At 40.3% G+C, this 23,362-nt stretch overlaps 2 protein-coding genes across 4 annotated transcripts in view; both read right to left on the bottom strand.

The window, feature by feature from the left end:
* nsmce2 (NSE2 (MMS21) homolog, SMC5-SMC6 complex SUMO ligase) overlaps window positions 1-2,226 on the bottom strand; it is a 4,617-nt gene extending 2,391 nt beyond the window's left edge. The window contains exons 1-4 of one of the 3 annotated variants that reach the window (XM_027286075.1): window positions 1,969-2,226; window positions 1,785-1,928; window positions 1,035-1,147; window positions 611-764 (exon numbers count right to left, since the gene is read on the bottom strand). In XM_027286075.1, coding sequence (XP_027141876.1) covers window positions 611-764; window positions 1,035-1,147; window positions 1,785-1,899 — 382 coding nt within the window. In that variant the 5' untranslated portion in view covers window positions 1,900-1,928; window positions 1,969-2,226. Of the gene's footprint in view, window positions 1-610; window positions 765-1,034; window positions 1,148-1,784; window positions 1,932-1,968 lie in introns of all 3 variants that reach the window. The other 2 variants (XM_027286076.1, XM_027286077.1) reach the window with 2 other exon arrangements.
* Window positions 2,227-2,306: 80 nt separating this feature from the next.
* Window positions 2,307-14,511, bottom strand: washc5 (WASH complex subunit 5). Its single transcript, XM_019260679.2, has 29 exons — window positions 14,354-14,511; window positions 13,027-13,287; window positions 12,250-12,395; window positions 11,950-12,034; window positions 11,707-11,807; window positions 11,175-11,367; window positions 10,871-11,023; window positions 10,552-10,665; window positions 9,956-10,127; window positions 9,685-9,812; window positions 9,246-9,375; window positions 8,794-8,906; window positions 8,084-8,250; window positions 7,919-7,994; window positions 7,664-7,774; window positions 7,096-7,236; window positions 6,439-6,519; window positions 6,135-6,236; window positions 5,761-5,940; window positions 5,502-5,626; window positions 5,197-5,359; window positions 4,929-5,031; window positions 4,759-4,838; window positions 4,422-4,525; window positions 3,999-4,128; window positions 3,739-3,835; window positions 3,342-3,495; window positions 3,095-3,182; window positions 2,307-2,783 (listed from the first exon to the last, which is right to left on the bottom strand). The coding sequence occupies exons 2-29, from the start codon at window positions 13,210-13,212 to the stop codon at window positions 2,727-2,729; spliced, it is 3,480 nt and encodes a 1,159-aa protein (XP_019116224.2). The 5' UTR covers window positions 13,213-13,287; window positions 14,354-14,511; the 3' UTR covers window positions 2,307-2,726.
* Between the last annotated feature and the right edge of the window lie 8,851 nt (window positions 14,512-23,362).

Raw genomic sequence — 23,362 nt, 5'->3', positions numbered from 1 at the left:
GAGTTCAACAGGTAAGCTTCATAAAGTTTAGTGTGGGGTGATAGTCCTGCCGCCCATTTAGTGATAATAATTATGTTTGATGTGGCCTTCAAGCCTTCACATAATAGAATACATTGACAGTATATGAAATGATCTCGTATAAATCACTTCAGTTCACAAAGTTCTCACCTCAAAATAAGATTCCCACACGACAAAACTTTTCAGACAGAGTCAAACTGGGAAAAATAACAGTGGTGCAGCAGCAATTTCACTCATAATGTCTACAGAGAAACCTAAAAATATGGCATTATCTGTGTGTGGCCTTTTTTTAATAAGGGTTGTAATAAGAAAAGCAATTAAAGAGCAGAAAATAACAGCCACGGGGTGGCTGACAAACATAATTATTTAAGAGTAAACACTGCCAACTCTAATGTGCTTGTTTGAAATTAAACTAATTATCCTGATAAAGGACACATCCCAAGATTCCTCTCTCTCCTCGACTCAGAAGCCCTCCTGCACATACAGCTATTATCAAAGTCTATTATAAGTCCTGGACACATTGCATTTAGTCGAGTTGGGCCGTGCATACATTCAGACTATTTTCTCCACCTTTTCTCTACTCAGGCCTTACCTTGGTTGAGAGAGTTACTGATGCTGTCCTTGAAGGCCACTACTTTCTGATGACTCTGCAGTTCAGCATCCGAGAGCCTGCCTATCCTCTCCGTGAACTGCTCCTTCACTTTGGCAGACAGGCTGAACATGGCCTCTGGCTGCTGTGTAGTAACCTACAGAAACCAAAGCAGTTTAGACTTTTTCCTGCACCTTTACAATTAGAGTCAACTTTGGTATTTTCCCTGACATTTCAAACTAACACCTTGACATTAAGACTTGCCACTCCAGAAAAACTGGGTGTAAACAGCATAGCGGGAGCCGCCATGAGTGCCGAATGACCTTCCAAAGAACCAGTCATCTATATGCATATTTAAGCCCTTATCCAGGTTATGCATCTTGAGGCTGACCTATTAATTTACTATAAGGGGAAAGGTTGCTCCCACCTCTGCTGTGACTTGTTGCACGACGTCAACAAAGTAGTTAATCTCCCTGTCCAGCTTGGCACACTCCAGAATCATGGCCTCCATCTCTTTGATGCCAGGGTTCACGTCTTTATCTGTAACGTAACAGCAGGCGTAAAAAAAGCATTCAGATCATTTACTTAAATTAAAAGTAGCAATACCACACTATATACATTATATAAAATAATCCATCTTGCATTATTTGCATAAAAAATATAAAAACCTATGCATCAAAGGTGGAGTAGTTTATCCTATGAACTAACACACATCACATGCTATGATCGAGCTACACTTGTTTGAAAAATGTTACTTGGATTACTTATAGTTACTTGGATTACTTAGTTTTTATCCAGTTTCACTGATCAAGTCCAACTTGTAAATTATATCACATATAGTGTTTCATGTCCACTTTAAGTAACTAGCATACTGTCTATGGTAACTAGTAGCTGCAGGTCAATGTAATAAAAAGTAAAAGTACAATAATTCCCTGTGAAATGTGCTATAGAGGTATGAAGTAGCACAAAAGTAACTAAAGTACAAGTAACTTAGCCAGCTCAATGGTACTCTACATGAGTAAATATACTTATACCACTATACATTCATGTATTGGATCAAGATGGATGAATTCTGGGGGTATTCCTGGTTATTATGTTACTTTAAGTTGCACAAAAAATAAAATACCGATTGAAAGTAAAACAAGGTGACAGTGTCAGACATGATCGGAGTGTTTACCTTGAGTTTCCGCCAGGTCCATAGCAACATCTGTCACTATGTCCATCCCGGTCCCGATGTCTGCCTGACACGCCTTCAGGCTCGACAGTGTACCGTGAACCGCGCTGAGAGACATCACGGTGTGTATCCTTTACAATCACACACACACACACACAAAGACAAACAAACAAACACACACACAAAGACAAACACACAACCTGAAGTCCAGCTAACTGACGTTAGCCTAAGTTGCTATCGTTACCGGCTTCTGTTCGAGTTACCTAGCGACGAGCTACAGTATAAATGTCGAGTAGCGATGTTTTAGTTTGTTCCTGATGCTGTGTGTTGTGGAGATAACTTAATTAATATATTAATAAAACGTGACAACAGAAATGACACACGAATCACGCGCGAAGAAGTAACAGAAACAGTAGCTGTGACTAAGTTCTGATTTCCGGGATTGTTTTTTCAAAGTAAAAGCCTTCAAAGTAAAAGCCTTTAAAGTCAACCAAAAGTGAAACAACACTGTATCATCTTTATTTATTTTTTTTATTAATGAACATTATTTGGAAATGGCACAAAGTGACAATATACAAAATTGGCAAGTTAAGTAATATGTTATCTAAAATTTCTCTATTTGTACAATCTATTATTAGTGCATTAAGACATGAATGGTCAATGAAATGTGTTATCGATTAAATAGGCTTTTTTCACAGAAGACATTGAAGCACAGCTGCAAATCATGAAATGAATTGAGGATGAACTCCATTCAGCTGCTCCTGGTGATGTGCATCCTGGGTCGCTGTCACTGATAACATTAATCATTTCTTCATTCTTTTCAAGTGTCTTAATAAACCATAACATTTGTGCTCCTCTTAATATCAAAAAGTCAAAATGTCTACAGTGAAAAAAGCCTATGCCGACAGGAGCATGACTTTACAATGAACTGTTTCATCCAGATCTTCACAGTATTGTTCTGAACTCATCAAAAATGAAACTGGGCACATGGGCTTCGGCCACCTTAGGAATACAGAGAAAACGAGAAACACATAAATACATATCATTATTCCACAGTACATACAGTAAACATGGAAGACATAGTGCTTAAAAATGTCTATAATTGTGTCTCATTCGGGGCCATTAAGCTTTTCTTACAGTTACAAAGTTTTACATCTGACTGTATAACAATAAAGCTTCTAAACCTATTAGACTAGAATCATTAGAAATCAAAGCCCCGGGTTCCATACTACCCACAGTTCATGTAATTGTTGTAATTTACCACATTTCTTTTGACATAACTAGCAGCATTACTAAGGCCCAAGTTGTCCTACCTTGCGTGACAGTTTTGTGTACTTCACGTAGTCTTCTAGGAACATCAGAGCTCCCACCACATCAGAAGGCATGTCAGGGATCTTCTGACTATAACGGCAACAAATGGAAACTCACACATTAGTTCATAAAGTTAGAACAGGATGAATATAATAAAAGACACACTATTTTTACTTAACTACACAAAATAAAGTGTTAAAATATGTAATCTGAGTAATTATTCCCAAGTAATCAAGCTTGTTTTGTTACCTTGTGCACTGCTCCATGATAGAGCGGATGAACTGACCAATGAGAGCCATGAACTGATTTGTGTATCTGGAGTGGAACTGCTTCAGCAGGGTAAGCATGCCGAGCACTAGAGGAGGCCAGTCCACTGGGTCTGTGGCTTTCCTGCATGTCATTCCTGGGAAAACACAAGAAATCATTTACATGTGGGTGCAGTCTTACATACCACCTAAGTCTGGTATACTGAGAGAAAAATCCACCAGATAATTAGTAATAATCAGTATTATACCAAGATTTGTTGTACTCAAATTCCTTAAACCTTCCTTGTTCAAGTAGTGACTTCCTGCACTGCACAAAATAATGCAAAGTGCAGGTGCAAAACTATCTACAACATTAGGCTGGCAAAAGAAAAAAAACTTGCCTTGGTTTTTGCTGTACTGAAGTTTAGGCAGCTGTGCAATAATGAACAGGAAGTTGATGATGGGGAAGTACGGCAGGCGCTTAGTGGTGATGTAGATCTGTGACAAACATAAACGGAACACAAGTGGTCAGAGTGATGTGTAATGCATAACCGTACAAAATAAACAAACAGCGAGAGGTTCTGAAAATCAATTTGAATTCGTCAAACATTGATCATGCTGTGTGGGAAGCAACGCCAATTTTCTTGTATAATAATGAGACCTTGTTGAGTGGGTTGTGAATGCCAGCAGCCTCCAGATGGGCAGTAATGTCATACAGCAGAGTGTTGTCCTCCTTTGGGTAGGGCAAGGATGGATCCTGGTAGTGAGCTTCAATGTCTGCCAGCAGAGACCTGGTAAGGACACAAGAAGAGATGATGTATATATAGTAGTAGTAGTATATATAATATACTAGCAGTACAAAATAAGTGGTAATAATCAAATATTTATATATGTCATGAGTCTAAAGGTCATAAATATAAGCAACATTTTGAAGCAAACATGGAGTATCTACAACTATCTCTTCATGATATGAAACAGCAATGCTTCCCCCTTAACACTAATGATATCAATGATATTGTAACACAGTTACAAAGATTTTAGAAAAGTGGGACAGTATGCTCTGATGTAGTGAGACTGGACTAACTTGTTGAGGTTTTCCAGGGCAGCAGCCAGGTGTTTCGAGTCAAACTTGCAGGAGTAGTTCAGCTCATTAGCTATCTGCTGTCTGAGAATCTGCATTTGACCCACCTACGACAAGCACACATTTATAAAACATTATATTTATAGCATCATGACTTTATTGGCATTGACAGACAATGAAGAGTGTCATGAACAATCAGAGGGAACATGAAGGGCTCATTAAAAATTAAAGATTGTAAACACCATCTGAATTCATGTTTCTTCTTCAAATAATGAACCATGAACATCAAATTATTAATTATTTTCTATTCACAACATTAAATAATATCATGAAGTACCACCTTCATGATGGACTCCTGGTATGCACCCCAGATCTTCTGGGTTTTGGCCACAGTACTGGCGTACACTTTGCTGGCATTAGCTGTTGGAAAAAAAACAAAAAACAAATAGTTTCTTCTTAAGGAATAAAAAGATTCTGGCAGCTTGTAGGATTTCCCAGATGAATACCTACCCACAATGCCCTGGATTGGGTTGACAACACTCAGCATGGCTTTAAAAACATCAACCACAGCTTTGTCCCTCAGGATGGTCCTCTGAATCATTGTCAGGAAGTTCTAAGGAAAGAAACGGGTTGCTAACAGTGCCAATATATTCAAGTGTGCATACCATGTGCACTGAAAATACAATCACCCCTCACAGATCTGAAAGCAGTCATTTGTCACCGCTGTTTATTCAATGAGTTTGGTGGTAGATTTGATGCGCAGTCTGAGACAAATTACCTGAAGTTCCTTGACAATCATGAAGCAGAGCAGGCGGTCTAGTCCGTTGAGCCCAAATGTACCGAGGGTGTTCTGGATTTCAGAGAACAGCCTGTTGTTGGTGACCTCCTGGTGGCTTTTAAGGTCGTACCAAGTGTTCATCTGATCAATGTAGCATGTTACCCTGTAAAAAGAACCAGTGGTTTAAAGGGAAGCTTGTAAATACTGCAAAATTCAGTGTCTAGAGATATGACCAAGGGTTGTATGTCCATCTTCAGATTAAAGTTGTTCTGAGAGAAATATATTTTAGATTTGAGGAGACATACTTGGGATCAGTGATTCGGAGGATCTCTCTGCAGAGACGACCGATGAAGGTGGCAGACTCATCCACCGAGGGAAACTTTGGGATGGGGATGTGAGTGGACTGGTGCACACTCTGCCAGTCCTGGATCTAATTGGAAGCAAGGAAAGAACCAATCAATCAACTGCCATTAAAGACAAATAACCAGAGCATTGTGTATTGATTACAGAGGCATGCACTTATGTCAGACACAGTAAAACGCATGCTAATGCACTGAGCCTGACCTTGGCCCTGAGGAAGCTGTTGCATTCCTGTTCTACATTGTAGTTGATGATGCGGGATACTTCTTCCTGCCAGATTTTAAGGCCGTAAATGCTGACATAGTCCTGGATGTACTCAAACGACCTGTAGAACCCATCCATGGTGGCTGCCATATCCTTCAGTTTGGGCATTAGCTCACTCATCTAGGAGAGTGGACAGTTATTGTTTAGTATCATCTTTTTATGCTATTATCCCTGATTCTCACAGGGCAAGAGGACATGGAGATTAGTCTAGATATTAGACTGCGCCAGTAAAAAGATGATTGACATGGTAATCTGGGCAAAATTCTGAATTGATTTTGTTTTGACTATATGCAGTGACAGATAGCACATCTGACCTTAGCCTTGGGGTTGAAGATCAATCCCTTGTGCAGAGCATATGCTACCCTCTTAACCAGCTCCTTCCTGATGCCATCCTCCAGAAGCTGCTTGGGATCCACCTAAAGCATCACAGTGCATTAGTAAAGTCAAATCCACAACAGTGACTTATTCTTTAACTAGACTGTGATGTCAACGCCAAATCCATGCTTGCATGTTAGGACAGAGAAAAAGCTGTTTCGATATATTATCATCATTATTATCATCAACAGTAAAAGTAGAAAACCTTTTAACAAGTCCAAACAACTTCATCACATCATTTACCTTTATGATTCCAACTAGAGTGGTCTTCATCATCAGGATTCCCTCAGTGAAAATAGAGATGTCATGGGTGAGTTTGGCCACCTGTGATCACAAGAAGCAGAAAGACGCTCAGGCACACAAATAACAAACAGAACCCAGAAAAACTTCAATTAAATCAGTCAAAGCGAAAGAAAATACTTCTACATCAATTTGTATAAAGAAGATGCCTGCAGATATTGTACTTCAACAATATAAATTAAAAAAATGTGTTGTTTTTTTTGTAAGTTTAAAATTTAAAGATTAAATTCCATCCAAAAGTTAAACTTTGTAACCATCTTAAATTTCAAGGCGTTTGACTACATTTCAAAAGATCCAATTTCAAAAACCAAGGACAAATTCTAATTAATGCAATTCAAGTAAGTCTCACAATTTGCTTCCACATCAAGCCTTTTTTCCAATTTGTATTTCACATCAAAAGCTGCGAGTGAGATTGAAAAATGTTTAGAAATGCCCGCCTGTATGATTGCCTCACACTCACATACTGCAGATGAGTCGACATCAAAACAGAACAACTTGAGGCCTCTCTTTCTGCTTTTGATATTTTCTTTCATTCTGAACAACACTCCAGGAGTTACATGCACGTTGTAAAGTGTGATGGAAACACAACAATTCTTTTACTTCATAGCGAGCCCCGAGCTGAGAGTAGTCCTTCAGCTTGTCCTTATCTAGCCGTGTGGGCACCTCCATGATGTCATGGATCTGAAGCTTGATGATCTTGGCCAGAGAAGTGAACATGCTCTCTGGGATGATCTGCAGTACCTGGAAATAAGAAGAAAAGATACCCAAACTGAGGATTTTTTTTTAAATACAGAAAAGTTGAGATTAGTCTTCAAAAGCAGATGGTGCACGATCCTGCAAATCAAAAATCCTGTGTACGTCTAGGAGAAGCAAATCCTCTGGAAGAAAGTAACACAGAATGTGGCTGATGAAAGCAGAAGGTAATAGCATCTTAAGGTACACATCCACTAAGTAGCTGTTTTGGGGTAAATTTGCCAAGCAGATGGTTGCAGAAACATTAATCATGTCTGCAGCTGTTACTGAACAACAGCTTACAGCATGCAGAGCTCATTTGTTAAAAATGTGAAACCATGTTCATTTACAAGTACCACAGGAAAGTCCTCTCAGCTTTGAAAAACTTTAAAAGCAGGAACCACTTTTGTAAGATGAAAACATTAATGTACTTTACCTTCCTGACATACGCCACCAACTCTCCAGAGTAGAACTGTGAGACACTCAGCAGGTCGGCACTGTTGGCCTGGTTGATACGCAGCAATGGAAGGTCCAATGCAGATGCCAGCTGATTACACACACAAATGTTTTTGTTTTTTTAGCGTTACAGGTAGCATTTCTCCAAATCAAGGCAAAATTATAGGTATAATTTAGGATTTGCTATAATTTCTTTGTCCTAGTATAAGCATGTGTGCTGGGCACAGATCCTCACCTTCAGAAATGTAGCTCTCAGTTTAGTAACCATGGACGGGTTGACTCTGATGCTCTCCTGCATAATTAATGTGAAGCTGCAGAGTAACACATAAAGCAGAAAAAGTTTAGTTTAAAGCCAAAGATTCATTTTCCATTTATGAATTACTCATTAGTGGCTAAGTACCTGTCAATTATCTGCCACGCGTAGGACAGATCTCCAACTATCTGCATGGTGATGAGGACCTCTTCTTTGATATTAATGGTGCGAATCATTTGGTGCAGGAACTTCCTGGTGTCAGCCAGGAACTGACAGACCTGCAGGTTCGACTCCAACTGGTGGAACTCTTGGACCTAAAGACGAAGTGAAAAACATTTTCATAGAAACACGTAACTGTAGAGAAAACAAACAACACTACAAACACATATCCGTATCTAAGGTGTAAAAAAAAAACAACAATCCTCTATTGGCGCTCATTAAATTTCTGGCTCATGAGGATAATTTGGTGCTGGCGCAAAAGACTGTACCCACGGACTAGCTAATTGTGTAAACAGTTATCAGTGGCTATATAAATAAACATAACCCAGTGTTCATAATCATATTTGTTCCATATTTTATGTTACAAAAGAATGTGGCAGGATAGACAAAAGAAAATCGAGGCATCACAACAATACAGTTCTATTATGTACTCTGATGTGTCTCTATTTCTATGCATTTTATAGCAGTTTATTTTGTCTATTTGTTTTGCTACTATTGGCATACATTGTTCTTCATCAGATAGGATAAAGGGATTCAAATAATGTTTGTATATTTTAGCAGATCAAGTCTAAAAGATCAGCACTCTGGGTTTAAAGTGAAAATGTAAAGCTCGCGTGAAATATGATTATCTTGCTCACCTCAACGAGAGCCTGTATGAGCTGAACTGTCTTCCTCCCAGCAGCTGTGGAGTCCTCGTAGTTCAAAGACTCGATCTGCTTTGAGATTTCCCTGAACCAGGCCTGTAAGTTCTCTGTGAGGAGTAATAGAAATGTTTAGTACAAGCGGAGAGAGAATGTTATCTAAATATTCTTCACAAGTGGCTGTTATGAAAAATGGGTCTCTCTGCAAGAGTCACAGTGATAGAAGTTAAGTATGACTGATGTAATTTTAATATGCCTCTCCCTGCATGTCTGTCTGATGCGTTTTTTCCCATGATGTCTCCCTGCCTCAACATTTTACTCTGGGCTTCTTCACGCTTAAACTCATTTCAGCATTTGTGTTCCAGCGCTGAAATAACCTGTGAAATTCAAAGCATGAAACACTGCATGGATGAAGTTCCTTTTGGTCAGTACCGCTTCTTGCAACTCACCGTTTTTCTCCACCCTGGTAAGAGGTTTGACGCCAGAGAAGACCTCGGCCAGCTCAGTCATTCTCTCTGATCCCTCCTTCTTGTAGCTCTCCCATTTGATCTGCTTCTCTGACAACATCTGCTTGAACATCTGGAAGAGGAACAGCACAGATGCTAAATCGATGAGGAAGGATTAGTCAGATGAGATGTGTAATGAGAACATTAAATTTGTGTCCTCTCCTTGTGATAGACTGGCTAGCCATATGCTGTCTCACTGTATTCTAATTGACGACAGAGGGGACACACCTAACGAGAACTACGGTCGGCTGGATCACTTTGGAATTATTCTCTCATTAGTTTTACACTTTCACTCTGTCTAAAAGAGAGAGAAGCCCAGTGTCTTCCTTAATTTTCTATGTTTTAACAGTCATCATTCACATTATGGAGTATTGACACTCACCTCTTTGAGTGTGAACTCAAACTGAGCAGTGTCTAGCAGGATCTGGAACAGGATCTTGGGGTTGTATTTGGAGTCGTTGAGCACTTGGTCTTTCATCTGACGCAGTCTCTTGTTGTTTGGGTCATAGGCTGTAAGAAAATGTTTAATTTGAGTAAAGTGTATGAAAACACTGTCTGGAGTCTGGAGCAAGTCAGCTCATGCCAACTAAAATGGACAAAAATAAAACATTGTCTTCTTACTCTTCAAGGAAAAATATGCCCTGTAGTCTCACCTGACTCTGCAGAGTGCAGCATCAGCCAGCGGATAGCAACATTGCAATCCCTCAGACAGTTGAGTAGTTTGGGAATGTTGTCCAGGATGATCTCCTCCCTGAGGAAACCTTCCTTAAGCAGCTGCTGCACGTGAGGCCTCAGGGTCTCCATGCTGGCTGCATATCGAGTGGCCTACACAAATGATGTTGGGAGAGGTGTATTACAGAGAGGGAGATTTCACCTTGAAAAATAAATAATGAATTCCCTCCCACTAGTGGTCATTAGGAATCATGGCAAAATTTGCAGATGATAAACAAGGATTGTTCACGTCTCATCCTGCTATGAGTGCAGAATTCTCCATGACCTCAGTGTGTCTTTGTTTGTACCTGTACTTCAGTTTGAGCTCATGTTCACCATCAAACTTTTAAAGACAAGTTTAAAAATGTCTTTCAAAGTCACTGATATGATTTACCCTTGTGTTTTAATTTAGATCACATTGGATGACTTACAAATTCTGCAGACATAGTTATCAGTACCTGCATACAATAGCACACCACACAAAAGGACTGTAAAATGGACAGAGCTGAAGACTTTTTGAAGACAAATTTTTGAATACCTGTTCTTTGATGTTTGCAGAATCTAAGGTGTAGTTGAGAGCGGTCTTGGCAGCTTTGTACGGTTCCCAAGCCTCCACCAGGTTCACCGTGATCCCCATGTAGATACTGATAACCTGCAGGCAGACAAAACAAACACTTCAGCACGACATTCAAAACAAAAAAACTGAGACAAGGCAAGATAATGAATGCCATAATGCAACACGGTGCATGCAGTGCCATTTCAAGTTGTTTGGTTAAGTTCTTATCTACCTGCACGACACTATCAGTGCAGAAAAATCCTGTCCAGTGAACAATCCCACGATATAACAGATGTCTTACCCAGTTGTCAGGGAAGTACTTGTCTACTATCTCTCTCATCTTGGCCTGCTGGGTATGCAGTATGGACGGGCTGAAGTAGAGGCATACATACAGCATGGCTGCCTGGTTAGCCAGCGCTGTGCTACGATGCTCCGGTAGAGGGTACGCAGACACCTGATGGACAGGGAGACAAATGTGAGTTTAGTTCTGGACCATAACATGACACAATCCATACCAGGTAAACTTGTAACAGTCTAATAAAATGTAACAAAAGGCAAATGGAATTTATTAAAAGTTCAAAATGATGTTCAATCTAATTTCTTACTTGGTTGTATATGTCGTCTGAACGCAGCCTCCCAATGACCATGCTAATAAAAGGGGTACTGATGGGCACTCTCTGGAAGTAGCTCTCTGGGTAGTTGGCTGGCCGTTTGGCTCCAGGTTGACTGGAGTAGCCGGTGCTGCGCAGGAGTTTGCAGATGTCATCCAGGTTGGAGTCGGCTGATGAACGGGCAGCACTGAAGAACACGTGAAACAAAGTTAAATAACGGGAGGCATGTGAAAGACTGAGGCAAGTGAAACACTGTAAGTTAAATGAATAAATGCATCCACATCTTTATTATATCACATTTACATAAGGAGGTGGTTAACTGAGAGGCAGAAGAGGAGAAATAAAAAGAAATCAAGTTCACGCTGTCTAATACTTTAAGAAAAGCACATACGAGTAAAGCAAAGTGACTCAGTTTTGCTGTGAGCAAGCTCACCGGCTAACAAGTAAACTGAGCACACCAAGCGTGGGAGTCAGTGTGTGTGCATGTGTGTGTGTGTGTGTGTGTGTGTGTGAGTCACAAGCGCACCTGTATCTATAGTAGGAAACAAGCATCCTCTCTCTGACCTCCCCTTCAATTTTTTGGTCAATAACCAGCAACATGACTCCATACAGGTACAGAGCTTCACACTAGATGGAAGAGAAAACACAATCAATTTCTGTAGTGTCAAAAAGGTTTAAATGTGTAATTTAAAGGGATAGGCCTGGAAATCAATATTGTTTCTGTGATGTTACAAAATTCAAACTGATTAAATGCATTTGTGTGACTTACTAATAGCTGTTTCCCATCCTCATTTAAGAGCACAGTCTCCAGGGTCTGCTGAATATAAACACCCTCATGTAGGTCATCCAAATATCTGAAGAGAGGAGATATAATATCATCTTGTAACATAGACTTTATCATGTTTTGAGGTTTAGACGAGAGAAAATGAGGCAGAGACTATAAATCAAGGTCAGAGAATGTGTTTCTTAAAACATGTTTCCGTATTCTGAACAACCTTCACTCTTAAATTGACTTAAGTGAAAGTCAGCTGAATAGCAAACCACATAAATAACCCCCGTCTTGCCTTACCTGTTAAGATCCACTATATATTTGTGGACACTCTCAAATGCCAGATAGAACCTGGACAGAATCTCAATGTTGTTTTCTCTGAACTCTTCATCCAGGTCTTGAAGATCAGGTTTGGCTTCCAGCTTTCCCTCATAATACTCTGGACCCTGGCAAAAAAAAAACAACAACATTTTAAAACAAGTGCAGTCAATGCTGAATCTATAATCATGTCTTTATGAAAGTGTACACACAGCAACCAACAAAGGAGACAAGGTAGAATAGATGTTCCAATAAGAAAGCAATTATTTTCATAAATCATACACAGAGCTAAAATGTTTGTTTATGTCCTGAACTGTATGAATATTGTACATATTGAGCTCAATGTCAAGCCTGCCTCATCTAAAGCAATAAACTCTGTGTCTCCTCTCTGTCTCCTTGGCTGTCTGCACAGAGCAGCTGGGCTGATAAGGGCAGACTCCAGGCTCCCAGTTCCACTTTGCTATAAATGTACCAGACAAACTGGCTGTCTGCCTCCCAGAATACCATGTTGAGTCCCATCCACTGTGATCAAGGACAGCTTAGGTAAGCACAGTTCCTTGTTTTCAACTAATACCTAATTGAATACTACTGTGTATCAAAGTCACCAAGGCCTCCTGAGAACTTCTTCAAACTACAGCTGTACCTTTTCTCCTCAGATTTTCCACCACAATGAGCATGCATCATGGGTCCAGTTTCCTAATTGTCACTTCAGCATTTGTAGCCACCGTCTTAGAGCACATGTCTTGATGAAACCTTTACCTTAAAGTAGCTGAAGTCACAGATGATGTCTCCATATTTCTGCTGGTCGCTCTTGTCCTTGAGTCTGAAAACTGGAGGGATGAAGTCAGAGAGGCGCAAGAGCTCGGCAATGATAGCATTCCCTCTGGAAACTATCCTGAGGATGGCCTGGCCGCACAGGTTGTTCTCCGCCAGGAAGTCCACCATGGCGGCTGGAGGAAGATGAAAAACCAAGCCACACGATGACTCTGTGTTTTTACAGCAGACTGACTGCTACTCCAACTGGGGGAAAAAAGAAAGGCAGGATGTCTGAAAACAAAATCAATGTTTGTTTTTGATGCTGTTGCAGTTTCATCTACAAAACATGAACGCTTGCCATCACCCAGACTGGTCATGAGTTCTGACTCCTCCCCAGTGCTTACACACATACATTCATACATTCACTTAGCAGATGCGTAGTACTAAAGGAGTACTGAAGGAGTACTGAAGGAGTACTAAAGGTGCACTAAAGGTGTACTGAAGGAGTACTGAAGCAGTACTAAAGGTGTACTAAAGGAGTACTAAAGGAGTACTGAAGAAGTACTGAAGGAGTACTAAAGGAGTACTGAAGGAGTACTAAAGGTGTACTAAAGGTGTACTGAAGGAGTACTGAAGGAGTATTGAAGGAGTACTAAAGGAGTACTGAAGAAGTACTGAAGGAGTACTAAAGAAGTGCTGAAGGAGTACTAAAGGAAAAGAGTACTGAAGGAGTACTGAAGGAGTACTAAAGGAAAGGAGTACTGAAGGAGTACTAAAGGAGTACTAAAAGAGTACTAAAGGAGTACTGAAGGAGTACTGAAGGAGTACTAAAGAAGTACCGAAGGAGTACTAAAGGAAAAGAGTACTGAAGGAGTACTGAAGGAGTACTAAAGGAAAGGAGTACTGAAGGAGTACTAAAGGAGTACTAAAGGAGTACTGAAGAAGTACTCTGTGTGTGAATGGAGGTTTTCCCAGCACATTCAGGTCATTCAAATTACCTTAATGCATCTAAATGCAGCACTAACTTTACTCTTGGTTCTAAATGATCTGTTTAAAACCACACGTTTCACATCATAACACATTAAAAACACTCGTCGGTTACTAAATGGTATCATTTGGCATCATTTGAGGAGTTATTACATGATCTATTACCACCAAGCTAATGTTAGCACGTAGCCTGCTCGCTGCTTTGGTTAGCCTGGATGCTACAAACGACAACAACGTGAACATATGCAAACATATCGCCTAACCCTAACCCTATTTAATATGCGTGTTGGTGATTTCATTCACATAGCTGCAAACTTTAAAAGACTGTCAGCAAAGCGCTCACCTCTTTGGATCCTCTGCTCCCTGTTTACTTCCTCATGACCAATCACATGACGCCAGGGTGCGCTTGATTCTGTTCATTCAGCGTGCCGGAAGAGAGCGGTAACAAGTATGGCTCAGCACCAAAAAATATATATATTGGCTATATTTAAGAGATCTGTATTTTTATTTTGTATTTTTTAAAAACCTTTTGACCTTTTTTTGTGGCGCTACCTGCTTTTCTAGGTCTACCTCCAAGGTGCACCGACGTCCTGAAACTCAGGCAGGTGTGCATGTTTCTGTAGATGGCGACAGAGATCCACTGTACCCTCACTCTATCTCTCTCCCTCTCACTGTCGCTCCTCCACACTGAGAGCAGATTTCTGGCTCCACGGTGGTGCAGTGATTTGCAGGGATTGAGTAGTGAGAACAAGCCTCAACTGAAATTAAACCAACCTACTGTGGAAAATCTCAGAGATAAATCCACAGGGGAGAAATATAACATCCCGCATGCCTTCAGGCAACAAATATCTTCCAAAAATTATAGTTTGTCTGAGGCCTCTGAAGGGAATTTCCTCTCACTTTAACGACAAAACAGTCATTATTTGTCATCTACACAATACAAAATCAATGTGGCTAGAAAAGTAATAAACCCTTTTTGAAAATACGGCAGTCTACCGCCCACTGTGTCTGACATGGCTGAAAATACTGACAATCTGCATGACCAACATGTGGTCAACATGGGTGAATAAGCATAAGCCCTCGTGTTTCCTTCGAATTCTGATTGAATTGGACTTTTATTGCCAATAATTCTAACACGCTGGCAGGCACTTCCTTTAAACAGTGTGAGCCAGAGGTTAATAACAGTCATATGGAGTGTGCTGTTTGTTTGACCTGTCACCTTTCAGTGTGGCAGAGCGAGGTTTGATATCAATCCTGAACCAGCTGACATCTCTGTGCACTGTAGTAGATTGTCGGTCCTCATCGTTCAGCATTTATAGGGTGAAACTGGTGAACACTTTCGACACAGCACTGCTGCATCACTTTAATTGCATTTCGTCTTTGATGTGTAAAGGATTCTGGGCTTCGGGGTATTTCACAGATGATCTTCATCATGCTTTTACTTTATTCATTACTGCAGAGAGGTGATTGACAGGAAAATGGGAGGGTATGACATATGGCAAGGTGAGCTGCATTTAACGTCCTGAATAGCGTGCTTCTGATCTCGCTGAGCCGCTGGAGCACCATTATTTCAATGCATTTTATAGTGGGGACAAGGGAGGAAGACAGACAGGTATAATTTAAATTCATAGCTCGCCTCTTCATTGACCCGGCTGTCCACAAACGGCACAACTGTGTCCCTGTGGCCACTGGATTTATTACCCGTTTACCATCACACCAAGGTCACATTGTCAGCGGCACCTGGGTCAGCTATATGTGTTTCCTGGGAAGCATCATGAAAGGTTTTCGCTAATGAGGTCTCTTACTACACACCTTCTTTATTAACCTTCTGGTACCTTCAGGATTCTCTCTTCTTGTTATTGTGATTAGTCTTTGTAGAATCTCGTTTGACACTTACTTTTATTGTCTAAGACTATATTGTTTGTGATGAAGCGTATGCATTTGTAGGTAAAAGACTTGATGGACATGCGCCTACAGTGAAATGTTATCCCATTGAGTAATATTCTCAGAACCTATTGTATATTCATCTAGCAATTAATTGAAGAGTGACCAAATGACCCTTGTGTCTCTGCCTATTAAGAACACTGACAGATCTCAGTTTTCATTCCCTGAGTAGCCTGGCGGCCATTGACTGTTGGGTCATGTAATTATCATTTGTCATTGAAACCCTTGAATTAGCTAATAAATGATGATTGCCTCTTTCTCCGTGGGCTACTTTGTGTGCTACAAATGAAAGGCTATGGATAACATTTTCAAGACAGCGTGACTCTGAGATCTATAAGCTGGAGGTGGCGTGTTTTAAAGTCCTGTGTATGCAAAAGACGCAAGGGCGTCCACACATTTGTGTGTGCATTAGCAAAAGCATGCATGTGTGCATGTGTCCCCATAGGCCCCATGTGCCCTTTATTAGCAGCAAGCTGACTCTATTCAGCTTGGCTAGTGATTAAACCTTCATATGGCGGGAACTTTCACACTACTGTGAACTGTGTGAGGTGATTAAAGGTTGCTCAATTTGTAGTCCAGTCCCACTGCTATTCTTCCTCATTGATCTTTTTCAGGCTCTTGAAGTGAGAGCTGCACGCAGCAGGCGTCTCTCATTGCAATGAGACAGGAAGCATACTCTGCCTTATTTCATCTGTCTCTCTGCTCTTATGTCAGCGTATATTTCACAGTCATGTATCAAATCTAATTAACGCTAAAATTAGCTGCCATGTATGGCTGGTATTTAATCATGTTTATGTGATTAACTTTGTTCTGCTTCTTTTGATGTTGTCATATGAATTTAATTAGAATTGCATTGCTTTCCCACACTCTACCATTTGGGCAAACATATTATATAATAATATTTTTATTTCACCTTTACATTAAAGCATACTAAATGCTAATACCAGCATACCAACATCCGCTCACAATGACGATGCTAACACAGTGATATTAAGCAAGTATAATGTTCACTTTTGTGAAGTGTGCTAGCCTGCTAATATCTGCTAATTAGCACTTAAAAGGTTGATGAAAATGTATTTGTATTGTATTGTATTTGGTCATAGAGTAAACTATTGGACAAATTATGGCCTGATGGTGGTACTAGATGAAAAATCAGGGGTTTTTCTAAGGTAAATATGATGACTGCATGATGTTTGCACCAAATTTTATGGCAATTAATTGTCAAAACATTTCACTCAAATGTCAGTTTCATGGTGGCACTAGAGGAAAAGTTACCAAAGTCATTAGGAATCATCCTCTGGGGAACATGAATATGTGTGCAAAATTTAATGACAAAAGAGCTTAAAAGACTTTTCAACTCGAACACAAAGTCATTCATCATTTATGTTTTCACTACTACATCTGTTTGCTCCATACATCGTATGGACCTCGTATGTCTGTCCATCCTGGATAAGAGATTGATCCCACCTTTGCTGCTGTTCTTCAGGTTTTGCCCTTTTTTCTGGTAAAATTGTTTTTTGGAAGGAACTTTTCCCAATCTAAATCCCTCTGCAGTGATAAGTGATTTTGGTCCATATAAAATTTTGACCAGACTCCATAGAAAAATGTGTCCACTTTCAATTTCCTCCAAGAATACACCACTGAAATGCAAATACACTTTCACACACTGCAGAGAGACAAGAAAAGGCCAGGAGAAGGGTTATTACATCACCATTTCTAGATGCCAAAAACACTTCCCAAAAGGAGTTTCAAGGATGACAAGTGGTTTAAGGACAAATAGCAAAGGCTGATTGTGGTAATACTCTAATATCAGATTTGATCAAGCAGCAGATGTTACCTTTATTGCAAGCCATTACAGCTGTCAAACTTATTAGCATACAAATGGTTTCTAGGCCTTTGGAGACCTCAAAGTTATTGCATGTGTAATTGAACCTGATCTCTACTCTGTGATTGAGATGTTCCAACACGCACACACTGCTGAGCACACAAGGTGGTGAGAATATTGTGTGCACGTACAAACACACATACACACACAAATGCATTTTCTCTGTTCTTCTCATTTAGTCACAGTCATTTCTTCTAATATATAAATAAAAAAAATATACAAAGAAGATTAGAAAGAAGAAGAGGAAGAAAAATAGAAAATAGCAGTATGATAGTAATCATGACATTTATTATGGTGATTATGACCATACCATTGATTAAAACAATAATCTTGCGTAGGCTGTTCCACATGAAGGATTACATTACCTACATTATTGATAGATATCATTGTTCCCTTGAATGAGATCCTTAAATCCAGCTTTACATATATGATAAAATATCATAATAATCCATAATAATCAACCACTTAATTGAACAAATACTTTGTATAACTTTCCACCCAATGATTTCTCTTCAGTACAGAACATTAGTCTTTATAGGACATGATAATTCACTCTAAATAGTAACAGGCTCATGGGAGCTTTTTGTTACTGTCATTCAAATTTATGTGACAGGTCCTTATAACTGTAGCACTTCACATAAATTATCTCTGGGATCAGGAGCTGACTCAAAAGCCAGTTGAGTCAACCTCTTACTGTGGTCACATTGTCATTTTAAATCATAATCAGTGGTGTAGTGGAGGCTATATGCAGATATACTGAGTACACGCAAAAGTAGACTGACATGAAACTGTTTATAACGCAAGGTGTGTATCCTTTCCTGGATGGGCCAATTTAAAAAATGGGGCATATATGAAGAATATGCCCATTATTTAAGGCAGGACAACAACAGTGATTATGATGACATTCAAAATTATGCTAGATCATCAGCTGATCCAAGAGATATTTTTTCTAGCAGTGCTGGCAAAATTATTTGGGGTATGGCAATGTCGGTCTGTCACTTAGTCAGTTCACCACCTTTGTCAAGACTAATCCCAACAACTACTGGATCCACCCAATAACACAGACATTTATACCCCCCTTCTGTAGCAAAAGCAGTAGGCCAAATGTATTCAATTTGTCCAGTACTTCAAAAATAATGACGTTCCCATCATCCTTAACTGTACTTTGTGTTAAATGCAGCATGCTAACATACTGAACAAACATTTTACTAGCATGTTAGTATTGTTATTGAGAATATGTTGCCATGCTGTGTCTAACTACAGCCTCCAAAGAGTCACTGGCTTTAGACTTTTGTTAATCTTTAAGATCCAAAGTGTTATTTAACCAGATATTTAACCAGAAAACTCAGAAGATTTTTAATGAAATGTTTCAGCCAGTGGGTGTTCTGACCTCAAAGTCTCATCTGAATTTCTAATTCTACTATGAAAGCTTTTACCCTCTGATCCATTAATTTGGAACAACTCCCATGACTTTGATGATTGGCAGAAATCAGTAACTACTCTCTTTGAAAACACATTTTGAAGTTCCAGTATCTAAGACTTAGCAGGCTCTATTTACAGAACATGGCAGAAATCAAATGAAATAAATCAAATCAAATATGTATAACTATGTTTTCATTAGTGTATAATTGCCTGAAAATAAGAGTTGTTTTGTTTTTGAATGATGCCTGGATGTCAATCAAGCGATCACACTGTTAATTATGTGCAACTTCGAGCCGTAATAACATCTGAACAGGTGAGTTAAAAAAAAACTCACCCCCTCACAGTTGTCATGGACAGGGAAATTAGCTATAGAGACCAAAACCGTTGTCTGAACCAGGCTGTAAACATGTTTATTTCTGTTGTGAATTTGGGCATTTTAATACAGCCGCCTATGGAGATTGACTAATTTCTGCAGCCGCTCTCAAGTGGCTGCTTGAGAAATTACAGTTTTTAGCACTTCTCCATTGGTTTAATTTCCCAACACCGGAGGTTGCTGCTTGGTTATATGCAGTCATCCAATCGGCTAGGCTAGGTAACTTTATTTTTAAAGAGTAGTTATGATCTTCTCAAATAACTAACGAGGAAGTGAAAAATAACAAAGTACTCTTAATAAAAACTATTTTTATGGCCACTGGACACATTTGAAAAACTATCTATCTACACTACTCTACTTGTTCCCACTGGATGAGAAGGTGCCAGATATACAGTATATCAAGTAGCCGTCCACTTAAATCGCTGATCCTACTGGCCCTCTCAGCATCAAGACACTGACACCTCCATTTGTCACATGAACCCTTCGTTTCACTGTTCGTCCCGTTACACTCAGATGTGATTTGTGCTTTTCTGCGTCAACACAGATGGATGAGGCTCCTCACCAAGGCTGTCAGTCTCAGTCAGGAGGGGACATTAAATTACCACATCCAAGGCTGTGCTCTACATAAAAGAGGCACACACACACACACACACACACACACACACACACACAGCATTTACACACCCACAAACGACTGTGCATGTGTGTAGTCGTGCATATGTCTGCGTGGCTCTTGCACATACCACAAATTCATATTTTGATGCGAATATTTGGCTGAATTTTTAATGACAAATCTGCATTACATTACTCTTATTGACAAAAAGGCGAATTAATGACCTCAAAATGTACTCAGAAGGAAATAATAAATCTCCATTTGGATGTTTAGTTGCTTGGCTGGCTTACTCGCTGGCTGGCTGGGAAAACTATGCTGACCTGGGTGCATCCAAATTAGATATTGGCATGGTTGCGTGTATTACACAGTGGGAGTGCTGCTCTGGCTCAGTCACCCTGCTGCTCTAAATCTGGCCAGTGCTCAGCTCAGCAAACACAATGCAACAGCAGGGAGACAGCATCTCCACATTCTCATTAAGCTGCAGATAATAGCTAGACAAAAGCAGCAGAACACCACTGATTTTCCTGGAATCCAATTGTCTGCATTTTCTGTTGATTTGTCCTTACGCTGTCATCACGTTGGTTTTGAAGTGAGGCATCCAAATAAACCTACTGGAAGTGCAATTATTAATTTCAGACACTAAAGTGAGGGGCTGTCACAATTCCACATGGATAGACCACTTTAAAGAGCTCAAATTAAAATTCAGTGACATATAAACAATGCACATCTGATCATTGTAGTGGCAAAAGCTTAGGAACATCCATCTAGCCACATCTGTCACTGGCGGCACCCCCCTCCTAAATTAGTTAAAGAGATGAAAGAGAGAAGAGATGGAAAGAATGCCAGAGAGCAGCAGAGGGGATGATAGAGTCAGGGAGGGAAAGGCAGGAGTGGGATGGAAAGAGGAGAGACAAAGAGAAAGGGAGGAGGTTTAGAACGAGGAGGTGGCCATCATATTCCTCCCTGTCTTTGATCAGTGGTCCATGGGGAAGTGAGGCAGTGCAGATAGCTGGTCCACAGCTCCTGAGGAACGCAGATTCACATTCCTCGTTGCTCTTTCCCCGCTTCTGCAAAATCACTTTTACAGGAGCTGTGAAAACACATCATGACTTACTAAACGGCAGAAAAGACCTGGCTAATGCACTGCAGTGCCATTGTCCTGCTGGTTCTCATTCACTGGTACGGTTACTCTATTCTAACTAACTCTATTCTAATCACACCTAATGATTTATATTGTATTCTGTTTAAGTTATTATTCATTTCTCTTGTTACCTAAACCTCCTGCCTAACTGAACGGTCAGAGGTCACTGATAAGACTCAGGGATCTAGTGTTTTGCTCAGACGCACTTCAACAGGACAGATGCATACTGATGAAGAACCAAGACTGACCAGAAAGCATCAGAGGGTATCAGAAAACCAAGCCTGATTCTTGTAGATGTCCTGATTTTTGGTTTATCAACAGGCATAGCCAAGCTCTCAGCTGCAGAATCTCTTAATTAATCCATGATACATCCTGTATTATTATGGGCAACACTCGTCACCTAACTCCAGTTATATTGTAGTGATATGGCTATTTTTATTTACGCAGAACCCTGAATTTTGTACTATAAACCCTGCCACATATAATAAAAACAGGAAATGTGTCTGTAGGGTATTTCCTGTAGTTACCCAATTGTTTATTGTTAACCTCAAAAGCAACATAAACATATGCTTGTAATAGCCCAAGAGGGGTTTTGTTTAAACTTAAATAACAGTGTATACATTTTGTTTTACTTACTTCAGAGTTCATTCTTGACCTTGGAAACAATAGTTAACCCAGTGGTTCTTAACCTGGGTTCGATCGAACCCCAGGGGTTCGGTGAGTCGGTCTCAGGGGTTCGGTGGAGCCTCCGCCCTGGAATTTTTTATACCATTTGTTACAACATATCTTTGTGAGCAATCGTTTTCGAGGATGCTGGACATAAAAACTAAGAAAAGGAACAGACTTTGCTGTGAAAATGACATGAGACTGGCACTTGCCAAGGTGAAGCCACGCATATCTGAACTGGTCTCTCAAAGGCAACAGCAGAAGTCACACTGAGGTAAGTTGTTGTGAGTTCATGCACTGTGTTGGTTTTGTTATTTGAACAAGGTGATGTTAATGCACGGTTCATTTTGTGCACCAGTAAAAAAAACATATTTTATTTTTTACTAAAGAAGGGTTCGGTGAATGAGCATATGAAACTGGTGGGGTTCGGTACCTCCAACAAGGTTAAGAACCACTGAGTTAACCATTGCAGATAAGCCAACATGCATGAGAAGTCTTCAAAGTGCTACAATAAAAAACGTGACAAATGACATTAAACAGACCTCGAGGTGTGAGATTGGTGTGTATTTCACTGTAATGCCTTTATTTTATATTTGGTTCATATCCAAACCACAAATATGAGCTCATACCCACGCTATGTGCTGTAAATCAGTGCAGACACCTTCCGCCCCTGCTCACTTCTCTTCTCCCTGGATGTGAATGGGTGCACTGGAAAGCCCCGCCCCGCCTCGGATGTGACGCCAGCCAATCACAGGGCACCGTGCGCCGTGGAGGACGTCGCTTCATCATCAGCGCTGTCGGTCCGTGGGACTGCCGTGCTTCCCCGCTCGGCTCGCAGTTACCACAGCACCTCTTGTTTTTGTACGTGTGTGTATGTGTAGTGTGCGTGTGTATGAGCCACCACTTCAACACTTTACACGACTGGAGGAATCCACGGAGAGAGACTAGCCTGTCGGTTTTTGTGGTAGGAGCGAAGGATAAGTTGGCCGCATGAGGAGACATGTTTGTCGGAGGGAGGAGGAGGACTGCCCGGCTGTCTGCACCTCCAACCTGGGTACAGCTACTTTGATGCAGCCGCTTAGCTAACAAGCTAACTGGGAATGTTTTCAGTTTGTTAGCCTGCTAGCTAGCTACATCGGACGGTGATATATCTATCAGACAGAAATAATGACACGTTTATGTTTAGATACGCAGATAAACACACCGAGGCCACGTTTCAGACTGGGTATGTTCAATGTTCAGGGCTCCAGTGCCCGCTTTGGTTGCTAATTTCCTACCAGGGACAATAGTTAACTGTCCAGGGGTTGC

The sequence above is a fragment of the Larimichthys crocea genome, chromosome XIII, assembly GCF_000972845.2.
Source record: "Larimichthys crocea isolate SSNF chromosome XIII, L_crocea_2.0, whole genome shotgun sequence".
In the NCBI taxonomy this organism is placed as follows: Eukaryota; Metazoa; Chordata; class Actinopteri; family Sciaenidae; genus Larimichthys; species Larimichthys crocea.
Note: the sequence above shows the minus strand (reverse complement) of the source record. Positions and strands in the feature narration are given on the sequence as shown.